This window comes from Vanessa atalanta, chromosome 1 (assembly GCF_905147765.1).
Source record: "Vanessa atalanta chromosome 1, ilVanAtal1.2, whole genome shotgun sequence".
Classification (NCBI taxonomy): Eukaryota; Metazoa; Arthropoda; class Insecta; order Lepidoptera; family Nymphalidae; genus Vanessa; species Vanessa atalanta.
Window position 1 is genome coordinate 13,912,524 of NC_061871.1, and position 20,411 is coordinate 13,932,934.

The 20,411-nt window shown below is 33.0% G+C and overlaps 2 protein-coding genes across 4 annotated transcripts in view; both read left to right on the forward strand.

The window, feature by feature from the left end:
• The first annotated feature begins 1,262 nt into the window (after nucleotides 1-1,262).
• On the forward strand, nucleotides 1,263-10,928 carry LOC125077983. The gene is made up of 16 exons (XM_047690120.1): nucleotides 1,263-1,335; nucleotides 1,505-1,724; nucleotides 2,496-2,651; nucleotides 3,461-3,544; nucleotides 3,626-3,676; nucleotides 3,988-4,075; nucleotides 4,644-4,821; nucleotides 5,160-5,284; nucleotides 6,002-6,121; nucleotides 6,844-6,933; nucleotides 7,495-7,637; nucleotides 7,887-8,692; nucleotides 8,876-9,043; nucleotides 9,430-9,531; nucleotides 9,779-9,833; nucleotides 10,343-10,928. The coding sequence occupies exons 1-16, from the start codon at nucleotides 1,263-1,265 to the stop codon at nucleotides 10,467-10,469; spliced, it is 2,586 nt and encodes an 861-aa protein (XP_047546076.1). The 3' UTR covers nucleotides 10,470-10,928.
• A 2,526-nt stretch (nucleotides 10,929-13,454) lies between these two features.
• Nucleotides 13,455-20,411, forward strand: part of LOC125067115 (obscurin) — a 102,811-nt gene continuing 95,854 nt past the window's right edge. Inside the window, exons 1-2 of one of the 3 annotated variants that reach the window (XM_047675545.1) lie at nucleotides 13,455-13,534; nucleotides 17,861-17,961. In XM_047675545.1, coding sequence (XP_047531501.1) covers nucleotides 17,956-17,961 — 6 coding nt within the window. In that variant the 5' untranslated portion in view covers nucleotides 13,455-13,534; nucleotides 17,861-17,955. Of the gene's footprint in view, nucleotides 13,535-16,706; nucleotides 16,771-17,860; nucleotides 17,962-20,411 lie in introns of those variants that run through there. The other 2 variants (XM_047675555.1, XM_047675536.1) reach the window with 2 other exon arrangements.

Sequence of the window (20,411 nt, forward strand, 5' to 3'; positions counted from 1 at the left end):
TAGTTTCTAGATATGCATTACAATTGCTTAATGTGTAATTAAGATAATTACTGTACTTTTTTTTTCACTGTAAAATTATTGTATGTTTTTTTTTTCTGTTACCATTTACATTTTTTTTCTGTTAGTAAAGGCTTGTGATTTAGTACTATATGAAATTACAAAATTTGCTGTGAGTTTTAATATGAACCAGTATTATTATATTTATTGCGTGTTTTGTTAGTTAATAAGATTTTTTGTGTACACGATATTTTGTTTCAAACGGTATTATGGTTGTGTTATCATTAATATTTGCAAATTAATCATAAATGTGAAACATGTTTTGTTATTAATATGTAATTAACTTTTTTATCAGACGCAAAGAGCACGATTTTTCTATAGGATATTTCTTGTCTGTGGTATTTAAGCAAAATTCACTATTTTGTGTTTTGTACGTAGAATGTGTAATAATAGCAATTCTAACTGAAAATCAATCTTTTCAAAATAAAAATTTGACTTCAATATTTGGCCTGTTTATATTTTAATGAGTATTTGTATCAAAATCGTAAAATGAAATTTCGTCTTTTATTATTAAAAAAAAGTTAAATGAAAAATGTAATAATAAAAAAAAAAATTAAATAATATGGGCATTGTATTAATGAAGATGGACTTACCGCTTTAAGACAATAACGTAATGTATGTTCGTAATTATGAATACTGTATTTTAAAAGTATCGAATACAATGTTTTGAGAGTTTAAGAACTACCGACATTTAAAGCTACAATTATTATCCATGCCTATTTAAAAAATCGATATTAGTAGTAGTATTTAAGAACTCTGTTAAATAAAGTTGTTTAATAAATGTTGATGTGTACATTTCCGTTATTTATTTCGGTTACCTACTTTACCTTCCTACACATACTTAGATCAACAATACCAATGTTATTGTTGATCGTGATATAAGTAGTTAAAGAGAATGTTTCTCATTAAAATAAGCATATACAGTTTTTTTATTGTTCTCTAGGCTGCATGACTGCCGTCTTTGCCTATCTAGAATTAAAGGAACGAAACTATGGGAGCCTCTAGTTGTTTTTGTTGACATTACGTCAATATTGTTGCTATGGCGGCATATTTGTATTCAGTGTTGAGTATTTGTTCCAAATCGAATATTATTTGGAAATATAAAGTTCTCTATTCTTTAATGTGTGAAATATATCTTAAATGCTTAGCTTAATGACATATATAATATATTAATACTAAAAATATTTAATAGATAAATTATTATGATGAGTCGTGGTAAAGATAACAAAAATATTGTTTATAGTACATGTAGGAGTCATATAAACAGATCAGAAAATGGTGAGTGATGTTTTCTTAAATTTAACTTGAGCTAATACAAATAATAAAACAGGATATATAACAAGTTTAAATATAGACAGATTTACAAAATAAATATATCAACTTACTATTAAATTGTAAAATATAGCTTGTTAAATTAGTCCTAATTCAAAATTATTGCAATTAACAGATTTATACAGAATATGTCCATCTAAATTAAGTAAAAAGGAATTAGAGGACTTATACTTTGCATTATTTGATAGCAATATACAATTGAAAAAATCTTTAAATGGACAAAGAGATGAAATCAAAGTGTTAACCACCAAAGTGCAAAGACTGACAGCATTAGGAAATCGTAACCAGGCTTGCTGTGCTAAAAGTTCGGCTGTTATAAATGAACAAAAAGAATTGTAAGTAATGTTATTTATGGACTTCTGGGAAAGTATGCATATTTAAATAAAGACTTGTGTACACCTGGGAAGAGCAAAATAATCAAGAGAATTTCTAATAAAAATGTTTTATTAAAAAAAATCAATGGCATAGTTCTGTTTTGTCTTTAAATAATTAAATTTAAATATCTATTTGTTTTTTACTAAAAAAAAAAAACATACATACATACATACATATGTTTGTAACTAAAAGGCAGACCAAAACTATACAATTTGATGATGAGTGGCCAAGGTCAACCAAAAAGATTAGCTCTAAGAAATATGAACTGATTTTGCACCATCATTTTACCGTCAACTATAAGCTCTAACATATTGTTTTTTGCCTTGAGCTTACATTGCTTTTCATCAACAGATTTCTAATGAATTAGGGGTATTCATCTATAAAAGCACAAGAGAGAAATAAAGTCCATAAACATACCATTAAATTTATTTATACTAATATTAAAATTGCAAAAATGTCTTTCGGTAACAATTTGACCAATTTTGGTTTGAAGTAAGCCTGAACCCCCAAGGAAAACTTAAACCTAAAACGTATGACTGACCCCTATAACAAACACAAAAATTTGTTGTTTATCTTATTGATGGTAAGGAATTATGTAGCCTTATTATAGATGGTTACCAGCGACTGTATAGTTCTTCTAATGCTGTTAGATTATAATTATTGAGTTCTAATAAGCAGTGAGCCAGTAACTGTTTTACTGTTTTTAAAATTAAAATTATAATTATTTTCAGAATAGTAGATTTAAAGAAGACTAATGAGCAACTATCAGAGAGAATTCGTCTTCTCAATATGAGACTTTGTTCTGCAAAGCAGTTTTTAAGACGCGGCACAGCTCAATCTTCTTCACGCTGTTCAAAATGTTGTCTAGCTTTCAATACATCCATTAAGTATGATATTATAGTTATTTATTGAATATTTTTTTTACAATACACACTCTTCTACTCATTTAGATGAAAAAACCTTTTCTAAACTTATATTAATATGAGATATTATATTATTAATACATAAAAAAATTAAAAACTCAATATTAATTCTTTAAATTGAATTTAAAAATGGTATAGTAATATTGATATTGTTTTATTAATAATATATTGGACCACACATGGGCATGTACATGGTAATGAGCGGAGACATGCAATAAACTAAGGTATGGTTTCTTTACACATGCCATGTGCATATTATTTTTGTTTAATATTGAGTATATGTGTTTTTAATTTATTGCCAACCCCAAAGGGTTCAAAAGTAAATTATTGTTTTTTTTTCAGTTGGGTTTTATTATATTATTTCTGTAGCAACTCTGCTTTACTAAATTTATATTTGTAAGAAATTGCAATAACTGATTAGAATGGAAGCAAGTACACACGGAGATTTTTAGTGTGTGCATAAGATATGACGTGTTTGCTATTGTAATTGCGTCAGGCGTTTCCTAAATAGTATTCATATTTATATTCTTCAACAAAGCTTTATTGATCGTTTCTTTATTTTGAAGATAGTACTAACCTAACCTGACCCTAAATAAGAAATAAAATGTGTAATTATGAAATTTATTTTGATAAAAAATTTTTACAGTTTATGTAGCCTTTCTACATTTTTGACGTTTGAAAGCGAGACTGTCCCACATGAAACGGAACGTGTGGTCTACATACATGAGATATTAACAAAAAAAGATTTTTTTTTAACTAGTAACATTTTACAGGAACTCGTCCATGAGCGCGCTTTACACCAAGAGAAGTGTAGCCAATGTTGGTATCGAAGCCACGTCATGTGAATTTTTAGACAAGTTAGTATTGTTTTAATTTTTAATGTAAAAAAAGGTAGAATCGAGTAGGTCAAGATGAGTGATGATTTTCTTTTATTTCAGAGAAAATATACCGGTACAGTCGACAGAGAATACTACCACTCAAAATGAAATGTAAGTTTACGTAGATTGTTGTAGATACAATACTAAATTTTACTTACCTCCTTTTACACAACAGTACGCTCTATAAGTTCGTTTGTGTTTGTTTTCGAAACGTCCTAAAGCCGATAATAATTGCTATGCTATGCATGGTCTTTTCACTGTGTATCACATGACCATACTTTTATTCTACAGATTACTTTGTAAGCTTGATATTTTTTTTTTTTGTAAAATCAATAATTCTTGCACCAAGAAGGATGTATAGCATTCCGGTAAATTCGGTGAATTCGAGTAATAATAGAATTAATCTATATTTTATTTAATAGTAAATCAGTCCGTGACGAAGACTGTCAGCAAAACAAGTGTCGAACTATGATAGAAGAGTTGAAAGAAAAGATTGCTATTTTAGACGAGGTAACGTATACATAACATTATTAATATAATAACTAACGCAAGTCACAGAAGCGAATCCTTTGGTTTCTGAAACATTACATACTTAAACGTAATTCCAAATTTGACCTTGAAATTCATTTTGAAATTTTGTCTAATATATTCCATGTAAACGATGAAATATTTTGTGTCATTTATGTCAATTCGTTTTATTTCTCATAAAATTGTATAGATGGAATTACGAGTCTTTTAAATCGCGCTGATGTTTTGAACAAATGATTTACATATGAATATTGTATGCGAGTCAATAAAGTGAGTTATTCCAGAACATGGAAGTTTAATTCATCAAGTGAGTAGTGTGATCAGTATAATAGTGCAGTGTTGACATAGACGATGATGAAATATTTAAATTTAAAAAAATAATAACTATGTGTAAATGTGTCTCTGGTGATCAAAGGCATATTAAGAAGAAGCTTTGAAGCTTATTCCATAACGATTTATAATTCACTCGTGCTCGACGGTGAAGTCAATCATGGTGAAGAAACTTCCGAATATATACTCAGCAACCTTATGTTCACTGATTTACCATCAGGAGTTAATCAAAACACACGACCAGTACTCGGAGCGATTGAATAAATCAATCGAGGAGGTTACCCTGCTCAGGAACGAGAACTCTCGAGCCAGAGCTGAACGAATAGTTGCGGAACAGCACCTGCACACGCAGTACGGCGCTCTGCTGGAGCAGCTTCGAGCAGAGGAGCAGCGATGCGGTGAGTCAATATTATTTACATTTGCAGGGGTTACATACTGAAAAATGAAGACCCAAACCCTTGGCAGACATTGCTACCCATTTGAAAGGTATATGTTTTTTTATACGGCGTCATCAGACATCTTCAGATGTAAATTTCTCAGAAGTGATTCTCTAATGACGATTTATTAATTTTTAGTGCAGTGAAATCTTTTCCGTTAGAATTCGTAACATAACGTAACATTACGTAACGTTATTTCGAGATGCAACAATGATTGGAGCTTCTCTAACCAGTGCCATCTATTGAGGACCCCTTGATATAACTCGACTACGTATATTTCATTACATAAATATTTTCAGGTGATTTAGAAGCTCGGTTAATGATTGAAAAGGGCAAAGTCTCCGAATTGGAGATGCGACTGAAGGCGGCAGAGTTATCCAGACATGTCGCTAAGACGTTGGAGAAACAATATACAAGTTCCATCGTAAGTACATTGAGTACGTCCCACACAACAGCTGGTGTATATCGAACTGTTAGGTTAAGTTATCTTTATTTGGGGCGCCTTGGAGCTTATCCCATCACGCTGCTCCAATGCAGATTCAAATCAAATCAAATCAAATCAAAATATACTTTATTCAAGTAGGTTTTTACATGCACTTTTGAATCGTCATTTAACAAACTATTTAAAGTATCGGAATGTAGATTCTACCGAGAAGAACCGGCAAGAAACTCAAGAAGAAGAGAAGAAAGATTGTATACACATGTTAAATAATTTTATCAGACTTATGCATGTTCCCTTGCATGGTTTTTCTTCACTCAATAATGACAACATATAAACATAATTTATACATTTATACCATTTAGGAATAATGTAGCTTTCTACCAAAGAAACCAAAGAAACGATGGATGGATTGTATGAAAGACGATATAGCTGGGAAGAATGTTACTTGTGAGATGACGTCAGACAGAGAAGTATGGAAAAAAGACACGTTAGGCCGACCCCAAACAAATTGGGATAAGGGCGGGAGGATGATGATGTAGCTTTCTACTAGAAAAAAAAATACAATTGGATCTTTAATTGCGGAGATTACGCCTTACATACTAACAAATAAATTTTATCTCTTTATAATATTTAAAATAAAAATAAATATTAATTCAATCTTCTCAATAAATGACTAATAAAAAAACAATGATTTCTAAGGTCCTGACACCCAACAGTTCTTCATTATCCGTGAATAAAGGAGTTCCAGACAAGGCGAATGATGATTCTGGTTACATTGACACGAGCCAAGACAAGATGAGTCGAGGGAGTAGCAATAAGGTATATTTATATTATAAATTCTTGGTGGTAGAGCTCTGTGCAAGCCCGGACGGTTAGTTACCACCCACTCATCGTATTCTACTGCCAAACGGAAATACTCAGTGTTGCCGTGTTTCGGTTTGAAGAGTGAGTCAGGAATTGTTAATAATTCTCTCAGTGCCAATGTCCACATCAATGACCATTTTCTGTACCCAATGTACCCGCGAAAACCGGAGTACACACTACTCGACCACGGAGGTCGTCAAATATCATATATAATTTATAAATATAGTATATATGTGTATATATATGTGTGCTTGTGTAATTTTTTTATTTGTGTCGTGTATTACTCAGTCAGCGCAACAGTCTGATAGACGTCAGGATCTCTCAGTGGCCGGACATTCTAGATGTCGTCTGTACTTAGACTTAAATTTTTCATTTTCCTTCGAACCGTAGCAGCTATGGTGGCCCAAACGGCTTGCTCAGATAATAGTATCGGAGCAAGCCGTTTGGGTATAGTAAGTATAAATATACTGATAGCAGTATATTTATACTAATATTATAAAAGCGAAAAAATGAAACGCGTCTGTCTGTTATTCTTTCAATTTCACTTTTCACAAACCACTAAATTTAATGAATTTTTTGTATGAAATAAGGTTATACCTAAAACTTGACGACCAACCCGCAAAACGCGAGTGAAGGCGTGGGCGACAACTAGTAACTCAGACTTTTCGGACTTTCAGGATTTGGTCACTGGCCAAAATGATGACCGAGACATCCTAGACCAAATAGCCAGCCTCCAAGCGGAGTTAGTCAGTTTGAAACACTCCTTCGTAAGTATAGTGGACATTCATTATATTTACACTATTAAGTACGTTCAAAGAAACAGCTCTGAAAAACTTTTTAGTGTAGTTTTAAAACATTTGGTTCCGATGCATAAATGCCGCATCGTCTTAAAAACCTTCTTGTTGAGACATTGTGATCGGTCTTGGTACGTGAGTATAATTTTAGGCACAAGGGATATAGCTTATCAGCTGCCAATTGAAGGCGGTGGTGAACACTTACCATCAGGTGGCCCATCAGTTTGCCCCCCGCCTACCAATATTATAAAAATAATATGTCTGTCCACGTTTCCTAAGCAGATGACTAAAGCATGCCATTTATCGCTTCGCTCGTTTGATTTTCGATTCCACAGTTAATTCAAGGTTTCACAATATTCGTATTAATAAGAATTAGTTTGTCTTATAAAATTAAATACGATATTCGAAGACTTAAATTCTTATTTATTTTTAACAACGAATATATAATCCTACTAATTCCGTCTCTTACTTTATTGAATCTTGCCTTTTTATTGTTTCCGAACAAGCTACCACAGCTAGTTACCATAATTTCAGAAAAATCACAAAGAAACCTCTGAACAGGAACACTCATTAAATATCAATAACTTCTTGCAACAGAAATCAAATAATGGGGAGAGTTCAGAAATAATCGACGGTGACTTTGCTTCTCATACCGGAGATATAGGAAACATCGACGCGTAAGTATTTCATATAAGCACACCTTGAACTTCTCCATGTTTCATACAAACTATTCGGGTTTTTATAATTTATAACTGCGAGCTGACGCCGCGCACGCCTTCCATAGTTAGCTGCACGAGTCTGTTTTTTCTACTTCCATTATACTTAAGCATTAAAGGAAGGTTTGATCGTGAATAAAAGTCGAATAAAATAAACTTTATATAAAAAGTATGACCAAATAATATTTAACAAAAAGTTTTATTACTTAGCCTGCTGTCCGTATCGCGAGAACGAGACGAAGAAACAAATGATGGTTTAAATCACGAATGCCATAAAAAAACAGATGAATATAATTCAAAGGATCAAATACTAGCGTCAACTGGCAATGTTTCAAGAATACCGCGGTTAAAACAAATCATTAGAAGTGTTATAACTGAGCTAAAACATAATGAAATATTTAAAAATAAGACTTCGGATAGCAACGCTGTTGAAAATGAAGAAACAGCAAAGTTACTAAACGATGACACATATGAAAATAAAATTGATAAAAGTGATGGAAATAAATTCAGTAACACCGGCGATAACGGCGAAGAAGTTTACAACGAAGTCGTTAATAATAGACGGACTAATCTTAATATTCGCAATTCAGAGATAAAACAAAATAATGATCACGTTATTAAGACCTCTACGATATCTAATAAACAATTATCAAAAAGGGCAGATTGTAATAAAAACAAAACGATCGTGCAAACATCGATGAACGAATCTAACGCGGCAAATATTGCAAAAGAAAATGATTTGCGAGACAATAGTTCTCATCTCTCTCATCAAACCGTTACTAATGCAAGTTCGACAAATGGTGATAATGAGTCTTATGTTCATAAAATTAAAGCCGAATCTCCAAAACCAAGAGACAATATACAATCGGACACAAATCTTATATCCGTTAATAAAACCTCTGTTCACAATGAAATACGAAGGAATGCCAGTCACGTTAAGAGAAGAATGTCGTATGTTATTGAGACTAAACCAGTTAAAGATAAATTGAAAAAAGTCGCAAGTGATGATCATCTTGGTAAATTTTATTTATTATTTCTATAATTCCTGTTATTAATCTTTGTTTAATTGGCAATATTTTTTTCTACAATAATAAAATATAAAGTAAATGATATTTCACCTCAGAAATAGATGGCTGCTTATAAATTGTCCTTTTTTAAGTTCGAACGAGAAAAATAAATCATCACACTTAACATTTTAGGGTCAAGAACTTACTCACTCGGACCCAAAAAACCGGCTCCCCTAGCAACTTCCAGTCCACAGCAGAGAACCTACCGACGAGGCTCAGCTGAGGTGATGCGAGCCTTGTCTCCCGACAGCACTGAGTGCGAAATATCTTCTCTCACAGACCTGCCTGATGAAACCGATGGTATGGAATTCCGAGTGAAAATCGATGACATACGATAATACGAGTAACCAAGTACTCGTTATTAAGTCTAAAATTACCAATATCTTGTACTTAAAATTTGTACCCGTTATAGACGTCATGCCTTAATTTGTTGGTCATCAATAATTATTAACGGTTCTGGTTTCTTTTACGGAATTTATCATAAATAAGAGCAATCAATCCAGATACCAGCCATCTACGCCGGACATATGCACTCTCTATTTCCTCACTCTTAATCCGAGGTGACGGCAAACCCGATACGACTAAAAATAAATTAGGACCTCGGGGTCAGCGGCCTTATGTTTAGCAACTAGATCAACGAGCAGTCAACTAAACTTATCATTTATTCATTAATCAACACGTTCCAGATAAAAGTCCTCTCAACTATATGTCTCCTGGTGAACAGCGCGGCAGCACGAGTCAATATCTGTCATCTGACACTTCGCTGAGTGAGGGGGAGCTTTATCCAGGTATACACGCACACACACACACACACCACGTGAGACGCTTCGACAACACATGCAATATTTATATCTTAAATAGCTTATAGTATTATAGATATGGTATACATATAAGTCGTAATTGAATAAGGTTTAAAGGGATGGTGACCACTTAAGTGACAGGTCACTAGCTAGGGTAGGACTAGCTAAGGTTTTGGGCCGCTAGCTAGGCCTCCCCTTAAATTGTATAATATTAATGTGTTAGTTAATTTTACAGTTTCGAAGTCGTCGTTTGACAAAGTTGATGTGAAGAATAAAATTGATATTATTGGGTGAGTATTTGTGTTTATAAACACCAATAGATAAATCTAAATACATCTCAAACAGTTTGAGAATATACATATATTTATAAATATACGATTAAGAATTGCAATAATTACTAACAGTATTTAAAACGGGATATTGACCATGTTTTTCAGTTTTATTTTGTGGAGCTCGATATTTCGACATTATCTACGAATGTCTTGTTCAGATAATGTGGAAATATCGAGCTCCACCAAATAAAAATAAAAAACATGCTAAATATCCCGTTTTAAATACTGTTAGTAATAAAAATAACCATGTTAATTTAAAGTCTTATATATAATTGCAATAATTGTTATAATACTACGCCACTGGCATTAGATTAGTCGCGCTCGTCTGATATAAAGGGCACGAGGTGGGGCTCCAACAAGAAGAGAAGTTCCCACAGGGGTCTATACTTGGTCCTACACTCTTTTTCATATACGTAAATGGTTAACTTTATCACAAAGGTATAAAATGGAATCGTGTGTACTTCCAGCCGAGATTCTTCCATGCAGGAGGCCCTGCGCGCAGCGGGCGCGGAGGTGTGGCGCTGCAGACGCATGCTGCGGTCACACCCGCCTGCGTCCGGGTACCTTTATAACTACACGCTGCCTTTGATTTGAAAACTTGTTGCTAGAAGTTTGATCACTATTATTTAATAAGACATTTATTTTATGATTATTTGGGTTTTTATTCATAAGTATAGAAAGGTACACCGCTGTTTTCCATTCCATATATTTCTCGTAACTTTAGAATGACGTAAGCGTTACTGTCTATTTTTTAATAAATTGTTAGTATGAGGTCCTTACACTTGTTTTGAATCTCTCAAATTGAATGCATAATTAAATACAAATTCAACTAAGAATACAATGCTCAGTGCAATAATGTATTTATTTATAATATGTGTTATAAATAAAGATATATGAATCAACCACTGCAGTATGACATAGCCGAGCTGTTGATCGGTATCGCTGATTACACTACAAACAGTTCGGGCTAGTACGCAAACCCCATGAAATATTTAAAGCGAAGATTAGTTTTCTATATACGATTAAAGTACGGTTACATTATAAGATATCTCATCTTAAATTAATCTAATCTCATCTAATACTTTATAAAAATAAATATTAGACAACATCACATACATTACTCTGATCCCACTGTAAGTAGCTAAAGCACTTGTGTTATGGAAAATCAGAAGTAACGACGGTACCACAAACACTCAGACCCAAGACAACGTAGAAAACTAATGAACTTTTTCTACATCGACTTGGCCGGGAAACGAACCCGGGACCTCGGAGTGGCGTAGCCATGGAAACCGGTGTACTCACTACCCGACGACGGAGGTCGTTAATATTAAGTTTATGTGAGGGAGATGTCAGATACGTCTTCCTTACCAATTGCACGATGAAACACAAGGAGAGTCTCTTAAATTTAAGATAAATATTAAGTAAGCCTTATTTTGATTATATTGGTGCTATTTTTGGTAATGTTTGAATGTTTAAATGAGTATATTTATGTAGGTATATGTCAAAATGTTAGTAGGTCAATATTGTAGAAGCACGTGTACTAAACTCTGGATAGTTATGAAGTAAAGTATTTCGTAAATATCTGATACAAAAATATAAAAAAAAACACATTGTAATATGTATACGTCGTGCATGTAAACATTCGCCGAAATGCACATGATAACGTAGCATTTATTTTTCGATGTCCGCGGACAGGAGGCTCTCATTTGCAACAAAATCGAGCTTCTAGTTGCGTTCCGGGCTTTACGGACCGAGGAGACTCTTTTCTTGAAAGTTCTCTCGTCATATCGGTTAGGAAAATTTGTTGGTTCCACTGAGTTATTGTGTGAAGCAAAAAATGCCCTTACGTGTTTTTTTTTTCTTAATGTTATAATAACATATTTTTTTTTACCTTTCGCCAAACCCTTATTTTAAGGCTCAATCTTTAAAGTAAATCAAATGGTTGTGTTAAGTTTTCCAGTTTTAAGTGTAAGCCGATTATTTCTTTAAGTATTATATGTAAATGTAAGTAAATTATTTTTTGGTATGTATATATAGTTCTTCTATATTATCTATGGTACCTGTGTTAATTTTTTTTTAAATTAAATAAAGAAAATACATTTTTGATTTTGTTTTATTTACTAACTACATGATTAAGGCACGAAGGATAAGGATCTAATGAAATAAAAAATTGCTAATTTATCAAATTCCTAGAGAAACTTAATACGTTTTAAAGGGCAACAGTCCATACTGAATGACATTTGTACTGTTTTATAGTCACTCTAACAAATCTCTTTTTCGTACATACTCTTCTGATGTGCGTTAGACTAAACTTCATTCTATAAGCGGTGGTCACCAACACCTAGATTTTTAATTGCATAATCAGCATTACTAGGTAAATAGAGAATAGAATTATTATTTATGGAATTCATAATTTAATTATTAAACTTTTTTTTTAAATAAATTAACTAACATTTATGCTTAACTCGAATTTAATCAGAAATCAAATTAAGATGTTTCGTTTTACATTGAATATACTAATTTAATTAAAATTATTGTCACATATCATACGTGATTAAAATGTAAAGTATTTATTGTCTCGACACACTTAACTTTTGGCAAAGATCATACAACTATTTTCGAGTGATCGATTGGTGAATTTATTTTGAGACATTATAAACCAAAGTAACTGCGCACCTAAAATAGATCATTCTATTTTAATTTAAAAATTATATACCAAATTTTGATCCACTCGGACTAAAGTTTGTACAGTCATCCAGTCCATTCCGTTTAATAAAAATAACAATAATTTACTTTATTTATATTTAAGTAAATTGTTACAGAAACTCGTCTTAAGATTTAAATTTACCTCCACTTTAGAATATAAATCCGGAACCAACCAGCCAAGAAAATCGAACAGTTCCGCTTTTATTATTAATTAAGTACGGTTATTATTATTGCTCAAGGTAAAAGTCCCTTAGGTGTGAAAACACACTATTGAAAAATTCATTTATTCCGAGGTTGGGCAGGATTGACGGGATCCCTGTCTTGCCGCGATGTATTTCCTGTTTGTTTCCTCCGTTCAGGGTTTTGAAAAATAACTTGACCTAAATATAAATTAGTAATTGTAACGTGGACAACTTCTTGACTAGTCCAAATTCAAGGTCGTTCAGCTACTCTTGGTGGAAGGGCTCTTGGTTAAGCCCTTGGTAGATACCATTTTGCGATCGGTGGCCCATTCTTTTCAGCTTCTGAAATTAGCAACTTTGCAGTGGGCTGGTCACATAAGTCGAAGAATCGATGGCCCTTGGGCCAGACGATTCGTAGAGTTAAGAGCACGAATCGGCAAACACACGATCGGTCCAGCCAGAGGGATCAGTTATTGTTCTGACAGGATGTGAAATGGACTGTGGAAGAAGCTCTTATTCTGGTAGATTATAATAAATGGCCGATGACGATGATAAATTAATTAATGACTACCGAACGAACTAAAATTATCATTAGGAAAAAATACTATAAAAATTCAATGTAGGGCTGCTAAAATGTCTGAAAGACATTCAAGAACGCTATGAAATCCATCGTAGCCATTAATGCAGTGTCAGAGTCAGTCATAGTGGTGTGACGGCGTGCGACGGACGCGCTAACGCGACCGAACCTCACGAACGACTCGGAACCGTTTCGTAATACAAGTTTCGTTACCCCGAACCCCGTCACCTTAACCCACCCCTACACGTGAACATTGTTTACACTCACCGCGAGTGACGTTTACGTTCCAAACAAAATTCGGAATAATATCGCAACACCTAATAAATTTATAACTAAATTTTTGTTTACTAACTCAACATTTTACAATTCAAAATGATAACCAAACAGATTTAGACGAAGAAATAGATGTTGACGAAGTTTAATAAACCAATAAAAACGAAGTGAATAAAATAATTATAAAAAAAAAACTTAATTACAAAATAAAAGTGTATAATAATAATAATTGACTACCCACATAATAAAACCAATAACGTAATGTTTATAATAACAGAAAATATTTCTACGAGTCAATTGTAAATTTAATTTGTTGTGATCAACAAGTATTTGCTAAAAACGAATTTGTTTACAAGTGTTCGGTCAAAAGTATTCACGTACCAAAGTTTGTGAGACATAAAATTCAAGAGCTTAGTTTTATTACCAAATTTTGTGTGTTAATTTATCTGGGCCTTATAGATTAAATATAAATATATAACATTTTTAAAAGCAAACAGAATTACAAAAAAATTAACGGCTGCTTGATGATGCAAATGTCAAGCACAAAGATAAAGAAGTCTGGACTTAGCTAAGATTAATCGATCAATCAATCTGCGTGCATCGGCGCTAGGCGTCCTTGCCCCAGTGACGTGCCAAAGACGCGGACGCATTTAGCCCAGTCTATCCGCTCTGAAATGTTTTAAACTTTCTTCCTCAACCTATCAATCGATTAACAACCTAATTGTCTTATCGTTAAGGTGATAAATGCTAAATGCATAGCTTGTAATTTTCGATCCCTTGAAACTTTCGTACATTTTCTTCAAAGGATTATGAACTTTATTACTCTTGTGATAAGCGTGGCGTATAAGAGTGGAGTGTTACGCATTTCAAACGTATCTTCGCCATCGAGCACTGACATTTGGATACGGAAAAAATATTTCATTTGTTATTTTAGTGTCAGTTACAAATGTTGTTTTTTTTATGGCAACAGTGATTCAGAGCTCTGACTTTTTAATTGATTGGAAGTCGAAATGAAAAACGTTGTTTCAATCTAGGGGGCATAAACCTTAGTTTCATTCCGCTATTACACGAACTATAACAGTTGCCACGCGTAATACTGGTCATAAAGCGGATATTGCCCACACATCTATTTTTGAATTCCATTCAACCTCTTGAGAATGAAAATTAATCCAAAATATATTTACATTTGTGCAAGATTAAGATCTATTAAATCTAAAATGCCCTGAGTTACAACATCATTATCATAGGCGTCGGCTCTAATTTTATCAAAACTATAGTTTGTTCTATTTGATTTGTCGTCCCCAACATTATATCGGTTTGTGATTCACTCAACTAATTAATATAAGCCGTTAAGACGCTTCCTTCATCACTCTACCATCAATAATTATAGATATTAGTAACTTTCCATGCAACCAAATCGTCTTTACTTACTTACGATAGTTCATTATATTCTTTTCTTCATCCGTTATATATATTCTTTAACTATTTTGATGAGTTTGCATTACAAAATCTCATCACAGAAGTAATAAAAATATATTTGTTCCGTTTCTAACTTTTGGTTTATTTAAGTAGAAATATAATATTCTAAAAAAACTTTGTAATACTCCGGATACTGATATTTCGGAGACAGACAGTCGATATTTCAAATTTTGTTTATAATTTAAAGTGTGATTATAACAGGATGTCAAATGTGCCAAATATTCCAGAGCCGATCCTGATTCAAATAGTGACCTTGATATTATTTTAGCTCATGACCATTATTCCGCATGACGAAAGTAACAGTTACAGAATATTAAGATTTGACGATCTACCCAATTATTATGTAAATCTTTAAGAAAACGAGCGGTTTGTGTAGCCGAGCTCACTTAACGTTAAGATTTATAGTTCTCGCGAATGTCAACGTCAATAACATCGCATTCCTATTTATGTAAACAGATTTCGGATGTCATTGAACGAAATACTTTGCAGAGCGTCGGACGTCCTTTCTTTTATTGACAGATTCTTTCAAGTGCAATTTTCGCGTCGATTTTTAAATATATTTCTTTTATTTTTATATGAACCTTACAATCCTACTGACTTGTGATTTGTTTTTTCATAAAATCAGTCTAATTCTACGAGTGTTATTGCAAGTTTTAATCTTCCAAGAGCCTAGCATGCTCAATCACTCGTGACGAGTGATGCAGTAATGCACTTAGTGGTAGGAGTTGTTGCAACTCCGTATTGTATTATGTTATTATATTCATATTGTATATCCTATTCCGGTAACCAGTGGGCCAGTGTAAGTACAGACACAATGGAAGGAACGTCTTAGTTTACAAAGATTGGTGTCTTAATATTAATAATTTCATATTTACGCATAACAGTTATTATTTACAAAATATTATTGTAAAGAACTTGAATAGTTAGTGGAACAACCGTCTAGAATTGGTTACCTTGACTAACTACCATTGACTGGCAGTTGCGGTGGTAATGTAACGACCAATGCATTATTCTTACAAAAAAGTTACCCTCACTTCCGTATTGAATTAAATTAGGAATCATTCTATCCAACTTAAATTATATTCATTCGATTTGTTTCAATAATAAGGTGTTGATTTAAATAGTAATTTTAAGTATAGCTACAATTTATTTGGCATGATTTACTTGGCAATTGGTTGATTCGAATTCCTATTGTAAAAGCAATCCATACCAAACCATTAAATAATTCTTAGAGGAATTATTTACGTGCAGGTGTCCGATGTGTCTTTGGCAAAGTTGACAGAGCGGATGCATTCCGTTCTTGATACGAGTTTTATTATGTTTTATACATAATTAAATAGAACCTTAAAGTATAAATTGTTGAGAGAAAATAAAAACTTGCAATCCAAATTTTATTAGGTATTTACTAGCGAGAATAATTTAGAAAATATATTTTGTAATAAATATTTTTAAACAATAACAATTATAATAAAGATTCGTAAAATAACTATTCATAGTCCGTAAGTTATCTGTGATGTGAAAATTCAAGTCGGTGATATAAATGTGAATTTAAAATTGATCAAAAGAACGATAAAACACAAGCAATTATTATTAAACAGCCACAAACACACACATACACACACACGCACCATGGACACCCAACACAATACACGTGACATCATGAGCAAAGAAGCGATAGGTCAGTGCGCTAAATTTATACACTATAAATTTGACTTAAATGTTACAATTGTAAAAAAAAGTGATGCTTAAGACGCTTAGTTTTTCTGACGAGAAAGCACAGTTTTACTTTGATGATATTTTAAATTTAAATTAGCTGTATTATTTTCATTTCATGTATTTTGTATTTCCAATTATTTACTTATGAATATAAAAGCTGGCAGTGTGGAATTTGGCGTAACAAAAACTCCCGATACTAAATCGTATACATCAGTAGATTTTGAAAACACTAAAAACATATTTACTTCGCTATACAACGGAAGTAAAGTTGTAGAAACACCTATATATGAACACTAATTATTATTATTATTATATATATTATTATGTAGCGCTCCTAATGCTTAAGTAGTTTTAAAAACAAAGCTTTATATTTACACACAAGACTCTGAACAACTCCTTCCCCTTCCGTAAATACATATATTCTCTAACATGCACTCCCAAGTCCATTAGCATAAATTCCCTTATATGTAGACTGATTGTATACTAAATATCATCTACGTCACTAATAGCACAAATAGCGTCTAATTTAGCAAAAACATCTATCCTTTCCTCTGTTGAAATAATATCCCTAACATACGCATCTTCAACACTGCTTAGATCTCCACCCATAAGGCGCAGCTAATAATATTATCGCTCTTATTAAAATGTTTTACAGCCATTTGTTTCTAAATCGTTTCCTATCCTGTATGTCCGGTTTCTGTATTTGACATATCGGTATTGTACGTCAGTAACCGATCGCGTATGAGTTACAAGCAGATAGTCGTTCCTAAAAGTTTTTACGTAATTTGGGATATACGACTTCAAAACTTACGAAGCCTTTTTTGGGATAGTTTTAAATTACATCTCGTAGACTAGTAGTACTAAACTGACGGATGTTAGCAAAATGAAAGTTTTTTGAATACAGTAACCGGACATAAATAGTGTAGAGGCTAGCGTAATAATGTTGTACTAAATAGTAAATTAGTGATTCTTAGCTACGCCTCCTTTAGCCCATCGAATGTCATCGGTGCGTAGTGTTACCGGCAAGTGTAGTGACGAGTGCGGTGTTATAGAATTCGGCGAGTGGGTGAGCCGAGTGGCGGTGCCGGCGCTGCGCTCGAGGAGACTTAGCGAGCAGCGAGCCAGGGCGGCAACTCTGAAGAGCAACATGGAAGTAAGTTAACTTAAAACAACAAATTGAACAAAAACGTATGTCATAAAAGTATTCCAGTAAAACTTACCGCAGAAATGGTTTTTTATAGAGTTCAGTCGAGCCTCAAAACGTAACTTAAGATTAGTTTAGATAAATTTCAATGAATTTCAATTAGACTGCTATTTAGACTTTAAGTGGAAAGTTTTACATATGGAAACAATTGGTTATTACATTCACATTACGTTTAGACTTTTGTATGATAGAATTAATTGTAAATTTTAGGATAGCATCAAAGGGCAAACCATTTATTATACAAGTAACTCTCGTGTCTGCCTGTTAGTTTTTTCAATAGATTAAATATTTTGAAAAAATCTACAATGTTTAAAGTTAGAAATCCAATGACAGACCTAATTAAAAAATACAATAAAGCGGAGCTCTTTTGTATCTTGACTTATATTTCTTTAGTCGTGGTTTACGGGAAATTTGAAACAAAAATCATGGGTTTCGAGAAGAATAGTACGGTCTACTTCGCAGTCCGATTCCAACTCTTCCAATTTTAAGATAAGCAAAACATCTGCAGCACCTGCATCTGCTTTCTCTCCGAATGCAGTTGCAGATGCTGCAAAATTTGAACACAAAGTAAAAAAAAAACAATTATTATTTTCATATATGAATACAAAGAAAGCATAACGCATAGCTAAAACAATGAATACAACAATATAGTAAAAGACGAAATTTTAGTCTATTCCTTTAATGGGCCTTCGAGGGACTCCTTTTGATAAAGAACTACGCATGTTTAATGAATGAAAAACTCCTACGTCGTGGAGGAACCAATTTTCAACTAAATATAATATTTAAGTCTTGACCGATTTCTGGTCACAGGGATTCTATCATAAGGACCACGCTGTAGATAGTAACCAAAGTTAGGTGAAAACAAAGACTCGTTATTCACATTCACATCTCGATGGGACGGAATTTCGGCTCATCTTCATCATTTGTATTACCGACTACTATTTACATTGCTATTTTGATGCACAAATAAACCATATTTAACTCGTATTAGACGGCTCGGAGATCGCGAGTAATTCAAATGATGACGTAAAACACGTGCAACCCGCATTAGAGCTAAACTTGTGGATGTAGTGGTACTAAGACATATAATTTTAAGTTATATATTATGATACCTGATGATTTTTTTTAACTTGGCCATTAAAAAATTTAATGCTCATGTCAAAAAACTTTGATAAATACAAAACTCAATACAAGATTTTGTGATAGATATAAAGCATGGCTGTAGATTTTGTTGATTTATAGGCAGGATATATAAAAATTAAAATGGTGGAAAAGAGTAGTTTCTAGTTAGAAACTCAAGTTTCTTGCCGATTATTCTCGGTAGTATCTACTTTTCGAATCGTTAGCTTTACATTTAATTCAATATTGAAACATGACGCTTCAAAGGTGCTCATATAAGCCTCCTCGAATAAATAATATTTAGTATCGTTTTGTTCCGGTTTTAAGGATCCGTTTGCCAGTAAAATTACAGGCACAAGGGACATTATAACTTAGTTCTCAAACTTTCTCGTCACAAAGGAGTAGACTGTTAGTTTTACCTACCTGCATGTTAATGCCTTCAGCCGCCTTAATGGTGTTAAGGAACCTACCAGAAAAAGTAAAAAGTATCAGTCCATAAACCCACTGCTGGGCTAAGGATGTCTTTCCCTTTGTGGAGGAGGTTTGGAGCTTATTCCACCACGCTGCTCCAAAGTGGGCTGTTGCATGTGGCCGAATTTAATTGAAATTATTAACATGCAGGTTTCCGCGCACTTTCCTTGCCTTCCTTCACCGCCGAACGCAAGATGAATTATAAATAGAAATTAAGCATATGAAAATTTAGTGGCAGCTGGCCTGGGTTTGATCCCACAAGTCCCATCAGTTAAGATGCACGACGCACGTACACTAACCACTGGGCCGTCTCGGCCAGCAAAAGTATTCCAGAGGAATTATCCGGTCATTTTTTTTTCTCGTACTCGTCTCGTACTTATCAATCTTAATTAAATTTGGTAAGACATGAGCAACCGCATCATGATTAATAGTGACATAAAATCTTACATATATCAAAATCAAAGATAAATAATAATATATGGAATAAATAAAGTATTACATTATGTAAATTATTGATACCGAAATACACAGAGTATATTATATATTACTGTACGTCTAAGGACATAATCATATATATATCAACTATAATATATATATATATATATATATATATATATCCAGTTTGTCATTTACTGCTGCAATAATTTGTGTATTGCTGAAAGTATTTTATTTTTATTTTTATAACGCCATATTGTCTATTGTGTGAAAAGTAAATCGCTACTAAAGCTACTTGGCTTAAAAATACTTATATATTAAACTAGCTGTGACCGTGACTTCGTGAGCGTCAAAAAAGTTATTGTTGTAGTCCC

Coding starts and splice junctions, on each gene's coding strand:
- LOC125077983 (XM_047690120.1), top strand. CDS start 1,263: ATGAGTCGTGGTAAAGATAACAAAAATATTGTTTATAGTACATGTAGG. Junction 1,725..2,495: donor ATAAATGAACAAAAAGAATT/GTAAGTAATGTT, acceptor AATTATTTTCAG/AATAGTAGATTTAAAGAAGA. Junction 2,652..3,460: donor GCTTTCAATACATCCATTAA/GTATGATATTAT, acceptor AACATTTTACAG/GAACTCGTCCATGAGCGCGC.